Source organism: Dermacentor andersoni, chromosome 9 (assembly GCF_023375885.2).
Source record: "Dermacentor andersoni chromosome 9, qqDerAnde1_hic_scaffold, whole genome shotgun sequence".
Classification (NCBI taxonomy): Eukaryota; Metazoa; Arthropoda; class Arachnida; order Ixodida; family Ixodidae; genus Dermacentor; species Dermacentor andersoni.
This window is the reverse complement of record NC_092822.1, coordinates 16,387,437-16,397,449: the sequence shown is the minus strand read 5'-3', so window position 1 is coordinate 16,397,449 and position 10,013 is coordinate 16,387,437. Positions and strand designations below refer to the sequence as shown.

General features: G+C 43.0%; 1 protein-coding gene across 1 annotated transcript in view; it reads right to left on the bottom strand.

The window, feature by feature from the left end:
• DCP1 (decapping mRNA 1) overlaps positions 1 to 10,013 on the bottom strand; it is a 28,774-nt gene that overhangs the window by 13,177 nt on the left and 5,584 nt on the right. The window contains exons 3-9 of the mRNA XM_050174824.2: positions 9,243 to 9,367; positions 8,804 to 8,870; positions 8,560 to 8,728; positions 4,781 to 5,168; positions 3,827 to 4,089; positions 3,215 to 3,329; positions 469 to 566 (exon numbers count right to left, since the gene is read on the bottom strand). Of these exons, the coding sequence (XP_050030781.1) occupies positions 469 to 566; positions 3,215 to 3,329; positions 3,827 to 4,089; positions 4,781 to 5,168; positions 8,560 to 8,728; positions 8,804 to 8,870; positions 9,243 to 9,367 (1,225 nt within the window). The remainder of the gene's footprint in view (positions 1 to 468; positions 567 to 3,214; positions 3,330 to 3,826; positions 4,090 to 4,780; positions 5,169 to 8,559; positions 8,729 to 8,803; positions 8,871 to 9,242; positions 9,368 to 10,013) is intronic.

Genomic DNA, 10,013 nt, shown 5'->3' with positions numbered 1-10,013 from the left:
CTGTGAAACAAGCAATGATAGGGAAACACATTTAAGTTCTTTGCCCCACAGAACCAACTGTTAAACAATCTGTCATTCTATAACTATAGTAAGTGCTAGGACATGATCATGTCCCCTAGCGACATCTGGGCTATAAAAGATGCCATCGCAGAGGACTGTGGACAACTTTTGACCACTTAAGGCTGCAATTTCTTTGAAATGCACCTAAATCTGAGTATGTATTTTTGTATTCATACCCATCAGCATAATGCCATAGATGGTGAACCAAAAAGAAAAATAAAGAAAGAAGAGAGGAGTAAAGTGCATCTGAATGTGACAGTCTGAATCTGAAGAGCCTCATTTATACCGCTCACTATACCTGTACTAAAGTGCTCCTCTCTCTGGGGGCAGATGGAGAGAGAGAGAGAGAGAGAGAGAGAGAGAGAGAGAGAGAGAGAGAGAGAGAGAGAGAGACTAGCAACTAGTCACCTGTAACATGTGGACCAGTGCATCCTTTAGTTGGTCCTTGGTCAGGGCACTCACAGACTCCCGATTGTTGGCCACCATATCACCATTCATGTACACGCCTGCAAAACAGGAACCATACATAATCAAGCAATCCATATTATCGGGCAGTCCCAACGCTCATCTAATCACAAAATTTTGTTTGGCAAGGAACTGCTATACAAACTTCTGGATCAAAGGAACTTGAAATGTCTGTGACATACGAGGAGCAGTCAAGAAGTTCCCGGCATTGCTTTGCAGACGCCAAACGAGTGATGAGATAATGTGCACATTGTGCAACACATATTAGACTATTGGTCATTTCTTTTTTTGCTAAATGAAAAAAATAAAGTGTACATTATATTTCTACTTTGTTTAGGAGCTTTAGTCATTTCTACATTAATTTATACCTTCGACACATAGAAAGTGTGCGTGTGTTTGATTTGGGGGTGTGTTAAAATCAAGCAAATACTGTCAACGTATGATTTTGCCGACTTCCTAGGGGACTTGAAAACGTCCGAAAAATCGGGCAGTTAGAAAAAATGAATGCATGCGTTTTACTGTCCCCGAAGGCTAAAATCGCCACGGGCTCGTCCAAAATGGCTCTGAAGGCCTGCCAGTACACTTATTAGGCGTATCTGTGCTCGTACTCTGATAAGAGACGGTAGGCGCAACAATTGCCCCTTCCCACGCTTGGTATGCTTCACCGTGTAGCAGTGCTGCATTGAGACAAAACTGACTTTTGGGAACTGGCATCATGCAACGCGTCATGCTTCTTGAGCTTCGAAGCCACTGGCAACGATTACTAAGGCAGAGTTGGTGCCATTGTTAACAGCGGCAAATTGTTTTAATCAAGAACACTTCACCGAACAGCAAGAACTTTGGCAGCGAACGTCGAAGTAGCTAGGCCTAACGTTGCCGCGGTAGTGGCTGCGGCTGCTAGCCGATCTGCGTGCGAGAACGCCTGTTCGAGACGACGAGGTAATCAAAATGGCGGCAGCGGTGGCTTCAATCAATGCTGTTTCGAACCTGCAGTCATGGAAAAATGTCCAAAAAGTCGCATGGCGAAGGGTTCTTGCATCCAAAATTTCAGACGTTCTTATACATTGACTTTACAGGGTACTGTGGCGGTGCCGCGAAGGCGTCCGAATTATCAGGCGTCCAGAAAATTGGTCGTTGACTATAGTTGCATAGCCCTACTGAAAACATTGCATTGCCATGAAAACGTGAAAATGCCGCACTTATGCGCAGTTGGCACAAGTGGCACTTGAGTGGGCGCAGCCAGGAGCAGGCAAGTTGACTTATAGAAAAATGGCGCAAATGGCGCAGTTGGACCACCACTGGCAGTGCTTCAACACCTTCACATGCCATGTCAAGACAGTTACTCAAACGTCAAATATAAAGAAGCTTACAATTAATGCTCTCAAATTAGCATTTGGAATGATACCTTCGAACAGATGGTTGTAAGCATAAGGTATCTGCTTTGTACATGCGACAAGTTTCAGTGGAAATACTTGGCTATTTGCTTACACCAACAATTAAAAAATTTAACTGACTGCTCAAGGTAGCATTTAAAGGCTCCAGTGGCACATTGCAAATTTTCTATTGTGCATCCAATGCACCTACAACTCTGGAACATCTCCAGCATGTTTCTACCAATGTACCCCTTCTTACCGACGAAAGTGTGCATTTCCTCCCAAGTTTCACCACACGTATACCAAATTTGATCTTGATGCTATATTCCCAAACTGCAAACACTTTACTGTATAGACTTGTGTAAGCCGCACTTTATGCACTTCCGCACAGGTATGAAATCTGCCGTAATCCTCCTGATTGCCCACCATCACAAAAGTGAACATTTTTTTTTAATAATAAATTTTCATTCATGCATGCTGTGCACATGGCTACTCGTATTCGATTTTACTGTCACTGTTGCTTACACTCATTTCGCCAGCACATTCGTGGATTAAGTCACCTTCTGTGCCATCTATGGCCGTGTCTTGAATGCCAGAGATCAAAGCGCCGCCCTCGCTGTCTAGCAGAGGTGCACGAAAATTCACTAATGTGTGGGCATGACCTAAGCACACTCAATGAGAGTGCTTCTCGGCTGGAATTATTTTTCTCATAATTTTGGGCTGCCAACTTAGGGGTACGGGCCCCCTCGCATGGGTGCTGCAACTCAATTGAGTTTACAGGGTAGTCCCCTACCTGATGAGCCCCGACTGGTGCATAATTGATAATTTTCTACAGCACCCCCAAAGCACAAATGATTTCGACCTTTCTCCAGTAGGTTCCTCCAAGACACACTTTATTCCTACCAAGTTTAATTTTGGTAGGCCCTATAGTTCCCTAAATGGCTCACTGTTGAATACCCTATAGGGCTCTAAGGTGCGATTAACAAAACTTTGGCAATTTCCAACAGTGTACACAATTGTCCCACGCCTGTCTAACTTTGCTTACGTATCGCTGTTGGTGTGCCCGAGATCCTCTCAAAGATTTATTGCTTGAGCTCCAATGGTTAGTTCCTCGGATTTTTTTTTTTTTGGTATTTGGGGCTGAGGCTTAGGAGTGGGCTGTCTGCAATAACAGCTTTGTTTTAAAAATGTCTTGTTCAGGAACAAATTGGTTGATAGCATTGTGTGCTGTCCCATCTTTGTGCTCTTTCACCTTGTTTCCCTGTACCTCAAAAACTTGAAATATGCTAATGCACCCGGAGAGAAGATGTGCTTACCAGGGGTTCCAAACAATGCAGAGCCAAATGAGGGGAAAGGCATTGCAGCAGGTTGGCCAACTGGTTTCGTGAAAGCCATGGGTGAGAGCAGAGGCAGATCCGACGCAGCTGGAGCCTGTACAAGTGACCCGAAACGTATCTTCATTGCCGTTATCCCCAAATTCTCAAAAGTTGTGAAGAATTTCAATAAGTGATAGTAACTGTAGGTATGATGCATCCAGTGTCATGAGATAGTCCCGAGTAAAAGAAAGGAGAAACTGTGCATAAAGAGATGTTTGCATAGACAATGAGCTGCCATACACTTTTTCCAATTCTTGGCCAGTGACTGGGTTACTTTATTTAGTTAATTTGAGACATACACAGCACTGCAATTGGTGCTGGGACTGAAAGCTGCAATGCACCTAACAATGGCAGCAGAACCAAAAGTGAAATATATTTGTACCAACTAAGGCTGCTGCAGAGTAAGACCAAACAGAAAAATATACTGCAGAAGTTTAGCTGACATTTCCAAAGCAAAGGCCGTTTCACCAGTGTGACAGAAAACCACCCAAAGCCTGCTCTTTTTGAGTCTGGTTTAAAGGAGTTTCTGAAATGCAAGGAAACTGTCCTCACTTTGCACGGTTCTCTGCCAGGAAGCGGGTCCCTGAGTGCAACAGTCGTTGGCGAGGAGTGGCGCTCGGCACTGCCAAGGCCCACCTCTAACATGGCTGGCGTTACCACCGGAGGCAGCACACTGTTCTCGGCAGAGGATGAGGAAGAGCACAGGTTGAGCTTCTGTCGCAGGTCGTCGCTCACCTCCCAAGCCAAGATGTTGGCCTGGCAGGAGGCCGCGCGCAGGCGCGGCTGCTCACACAACACGTCACCACTTGCATCAGCTGTGGGAAAAAGCAGTGCCCGGTTTCCTTGTAACACTTAGCCGTTTAATGTCCCTCCTCTACCTAATACATCCTCCCTCACTTCTGTTTGCTTTGAAAAGATGGATTGGATGAATGCAGACAGTGACAAAAGAAGAAAAAACAAAATTAAGATGAAAAAAAAAATGCAGTGTAAGAGGAAAGTTATGTTGCTGGTTTGTGATCAATTAAGCAGCATGAAAACAGGACAAATATTGGGTGAAGAGAACTAGTGACATGGGGCGAAGGGGGGGGGGGGGTCCTCATTACTGCATTGACAGTCCCATGGGAAGCACTGTATTGAGCACGCAGATGGTGGGCATCTCAGTATCCTTAAATGCTAACAACTAGGAGAACTGCTACCGGGAAAACTGTTAACAAGCTTGTGCATAGACAAGCTTGTGCACCTCTTTCTGATATAGAAAGCACTTCTCTTAGTTGTTCATAATCTCCTAGTTTGTGTGCTCTACTAGTTAGCCATCTTGTTTTTGGTCTTTATTTTCCTTTATATTCTCAAACTAAAATAAAGGCTCTTAACTGTAAGTCACAACTATAGTTGTTCACATTGCACTTTCTCCCATTTCTCCACCATTTATACTTATTAAATCTGGTTAGAAATTGCCCATCAAATTATTTCTAGCATCAGAGTTAGCAAATTAACGCAATCGCTCACCTTCCTTGCGCTGAATCCGCTCCACGTGCTCCAGCCGATTGTCGGGATTGGAAAGCAATGCTCTTAGCAGGGCTTCCTTTGCATCTTCACTCCCACTCGACACCTCAGGCTTCTTCTGACCAACAGCAGCAAAAAGAGACTCCACGCTGAGGGGCGTTGATGGTGCCTCAGCAGTTGCTGTGGCAACGACGCCATTAGTGATTGTCCTCAACGGTGTGGGCTTGTGCAGCACATTTGGAGGGGATGGCACACTGGCGTGGTGGCCGTTGCTGGTCACCTCTGAATGTGCACTGTTCACCATTGCTGATGAGACAAAGGTTCGGCTTCCTCGGCCCCGAGTCCCATTTCGGTGCTGCTTTTGGCCATTGGAGGAGGCCTCGGCTTTCTTCTACAAAGAACAATAAGGTTCAGACCAGCGATGCAATGAGCAGGAACATCACACTGACCCTCTGACTTGATCCAATTGATTTCACCGCAAGGATAAGGGGGCACAAGGATAAAAGCTGCAAGAGCTTGACTAGCCCATGGCAACCACAGACACATTGACAACAGGGCAAGTGTGCATAATAACAATGGTAACGGGGTTATCTTGTTCCAGATGATTTGATAGGTTGGGCAGCAAATACGAGAATAGCTGCTTGCCATAACTTGTGCATTGTGCTTGGATGAGCCATGAGGAAGCATGTAGAGTGTTATAAGCAGTGTGGTTGCTAGTTAAGGAAGTCAGAGTCGCATTGTGTAGTGCTTTCTAATGGGCATATATTAGACCTCTGCTATTCTTTTTGTAAGGTGATATAAGCTGAAACATTGACCTAAAAGCTTTTCTTTTGCAAGTTGCATATTTTCTCAAGGTTGCTTTGAGAGGTCGTACCCTAAGCAAGTTGACAATAGTAAACATGCGAGCAAAATAGGGAGTTATGCCTAGCCAGTTTCTGTTAATTTTACCCCGATGTGACCAACAAAATTTATTGAATTATCTAGCGAGTCGAATTTAACAAGATGCAGAAAAAAATCAAACACACTGCTGACTCATTTGCTAATATTTGCCAGATTCTAACACGCACCCAAATCAAATGCACACCATCTTTTCTATGGGTACAAAGTATAAAACTAATGCAGAGATGACATTAAAGCTCCTAAAAAAGTAGAAATCTAACACACACCAAATTTTCTAGCAAGAAAAGCGAGCAAGTGTCTTTTACATGCTGCACAATGGCGATCAATTTCCTATTCAGCTTCGTCCCACCATTTCCTAAAGACCAGCTTCATCGCAATATAGCCGTGTTACACGGCAAAGCATATAGATGCCACAAACGCAATTCCCGAGAAAATTTGAATTAAAAAAAAAAAAAAAAAGAAAGGATGAAAGATGCCCATTAGAATCAGGTAAGTACTGTAATCAGACATTGTGAGCTACCGTTATTGCTTGAAAATCTTATGGGAGGCCAAAAATAGGAGTTTTCATCTGCAGAGTACATGTGCTCAACGCATTCATTGTCCCCTAAGTTCTGCAAGACAGACGATGCCATTAAAGGGGTCGCTATAGGGGTCAGGCATGTGCATGCCCACTGATCAACTTCAAATTATCCAGCGAAGGCCAATTTTAGGATCAAAATAATGAAACAAAATAATGAAACCTTGAGGCTATGCAAATGCAGAAGTGCTGGCCGGGACCTTCGGTTGAGATGGAATTAAATGAAAAATCGCATTAACCAGAGTTGATTAAAGAGAAGTCTACTGTATTAACTTTTTTATCTCAAGAGGAAGTATAGTTCCATAGCAATTTAATAGAAAAACAACTTGTGCTAATTTTGGCAGAAAAGAGTGGACGTGATAACTCCACAGCATCATTTCGTGAAATATGACACCAATGAACTTCAATGAATTTCAACTTTATTAGAATAGATTTTCAAGGTTTTTTGTTAGATGTACATATTTGCTTTTTGGATGGAAGATAACTGCTTTACTTTTGTTAGCATTTATTTAAAGCCTATTTAGCTGCTTCCATATGTAAAAAATTGTTAAGAGTTGTATTGTGTTTTCTTCTATGAGCCTCCAACAGTAAGTCCCTTTGAAAAAAAAAATAATAGTAGCATCGCCTGCGTACATCAAAAATGCAGCATTGTTGCCTATGTTTATTATATCGCTAATGTAAACATTGAATAATGTTGCGCCTAGTAACCTTCTTTGAGGCACACCACATGTGACTGTTCTAAAATTAAGATCAGAGCCATTGATGCTGAAGAACTGTTTGTGATTTGAGATATAAGATTTGAATAGCTGCAAAAGTAGTCCTCCTGTGCCATTTAATTCAAGATTTTTTTATCAGTAAGGCGTGACTTAATTAAACAGTGAAAAAGTTTGGAGAGGCCAACAAAAACACCCAGTACCATTTCCTAGTTTTCAAAACTGCTGGTAATGTATTCTTTTTCACAGAGAAGGGCTAGCTCAGAGGACTTCTTGTTGCAAAACCCTAATTGCCATTTAATAATAAGACTATGTTTCTCTGTAAGCTATATTTCTCAAAACAAGCACATGAAGCCCCATATTTTTTTATTCCACAATTTGCAAAAGATGTTACATGCATTATTTACCCTTCTCACACCGATACAAAATCATTAAGAAAACTTGCTCCAAACAGCAGGCTCTGCCTCATTGTGCTGTTAAATTTTAAATGCAACTGGATGCATGGTAGTGAAAGGAATGTAAATCACCAAATAATTATGTGTAAAAACACAAACTCAATTGTACAGGCTGAAATTAGCTGAGAAGCACAGTTTCTTTATATCTAGCAAAGCAAAAAGTGTGGGTGCGTGGGTAAGTTGGACTTGTTTCTGCAGTACTGATAGAAACTGGTAAGATAAGTTTGGCTAGGGCTTTGGAGCTTAGCAGCCAAGCACTGGTGCAAACTTCGATTCCCAATTTTTCTGGCTCCCAAGAAAAAAATGGCATGCAAGAGCTATAGGACACACGCGAACGCAGTCTTACATGCTGTCTAACAGGCAAGTCAGCCTGCCACCCTATCCTTAATCACACTGCAGTTACCAAAACAGGTCCACACAGCTCTGTAGCATTGGATGCTCCTCAGTAGCACACATACATCCTTCTACCAGGGATCATTGAAGAGTTAAGATAACGAAGAAGGCGGACAAAGATTTACTTACAGCTTGTTTAATAGAAAACTGTGTGAATTTTCTCAAGAACAGCTATGACATGGAAAATGCTTTCAATGCTTGTCTTGCTACAAGTGGCCAGAGAAATATCGGAGCAAGAGAATTCTGACACAATGCATATGTCATGAGTAAAACATTATAAATATGACAGTGCGACAAAATCAGGTGACAGGTATAGAAGCAGATTTGATACATGTGAAAATATCACAAATTCCCATTCGCCCTCATTTCCATAGTTCCTGCTACGCTCCACCTTTTTAGAAAATTTTTGTTCAACTATATTGTTCACATCTCGAAAGCCTTCATCTCTTTCTTAACTGAAATTACGGCTCCCACAAGGACCTTGTCTTCTTTACTAAAGCTAAAAGAGTGCAGCAGCAGCCTTCACCCCTCACTGAATTACAGTGCACAAGGTCAATATAAATTTACAGCGAAGTGAAAGACAGCTCTTTGCTGTCTACAATGTATGGCGTTATGAAGGTTGCGCAGATCCCTCCACTTTATTGGTTTTTGCATAAACCACCGGCTACTAATACTTGCCAAGAGGACCTCGAAAATAATCTAGCTGTACACTGTCCTGTGCAGAAGTTGTCCTTCAGCACCCACCATGTTGTACTGGTCCTTTGCCTTAGACAGGAGGGCCACAATGTCCTTAGGGGCACCATCCTGTGAAACAGCTGGAGTGGCCAGTTGAAGATGGTGCAGGCTGTCACTCTCGGAGGCACAGCGCTGGCGGTTCTTTGACTTGGACGACATCTTGCTGGCCTTTGCTAGGCTGGACATGGTCACGCAAGCAGGCATAAAGGGCACAGTGAGATTGTGTTGTTTATCGCCCACAGCGGCCACTTACCTCTGACAAAGCTTTCCAACCCTTTCACACTCGTTCGTGTTGTAGAACCAGATGCAGTTGATTCCAGCTGCACAGTGGAAATGTGCGGAGTGAAATCAACAAGGGTTGCAAAGAGTGCTTTCCAGTATTCCATCCTGGAATGCTAGGGTAGCGTGAACAAGACAAGGAAGTAAGAAGAGCGTACAAACACGCAGGACGCTAACAAGTGTCCCATCTGTGTGTACGTGTACTCTTCTCGTGTCCTTGTCTTGGTTGCTCTATACTAATATTCCAAGGTGTGAAGTGAAAGATGGAGTATGAGAAGGGCCATGGCAAATGAAATGCCAAGAAATAGAGGTGCAGGTTTTGAATGCCCCTATCACAACACACTTCAAAATCGTGCCCTCTAAAGCGTCACTCAAAGGTGGTGAGAACAAAAGAAAAAGACCATGCAACTTACAGCCACTTTTGTAGAGAAGGAACGGCGACTGAGTTTGGAACTCAACCTCTTCAGTGATCAGTTCCAGACGATTGGTCGTGCTCAGACGGTTCATAACAATGAAGCCATGGCTGGGCGTCTTTGACCTGTTTACAAAGAAAAGAAAAATTAAGCATGCTGGGGTCATGTGCTAGAGGAGTTCTCTCAAGAATGTCATGCCAAAGTTTATGCTGTCAATGGAGCCTGGAGACCTGACCATATTGTTTGTTCAAGGTAGTGCTGTGTGTCGACACTTGTATAGGTGCGCCGCTTTTTAGAGAAGCAATACTGCCATATGATGCAAGGTTCCCTGACTATTTTGCGACAGAATGCTGCTGTTGCAGCGTTTCTGTTTCTGAACAAAATTGGACTGCAATGTTTCCGCAGTTTCTGTAGTACCTGACACCACAATAGCAACAGCCGCCATGTCATTAGGAACATCCAAAGGCTATAAAAGGTAGTTTGCTATTTTCAGCACTCTTAACCAAACAGCTGGTTGCAAAAATGACTCTTACTGCCACCTTCAACTTTTTTCAAGCCCTACTGACACTGGCTTGTTTCAAGCTCCTTGCGCTTTATGCTGCTAAATGCTGTCGCTGCCATGCAACAAAGGAAATAATTGCTTAGCAGTATTAATTCTTACCATACCATTATATAAACACTGATTACTCTTATCGCAGATTGAACTTTGAAAGGCTTGCAGAAGGACAGTTTGACAGTAAACATGGCACGTTGAAGTTCATTCTAATGAAC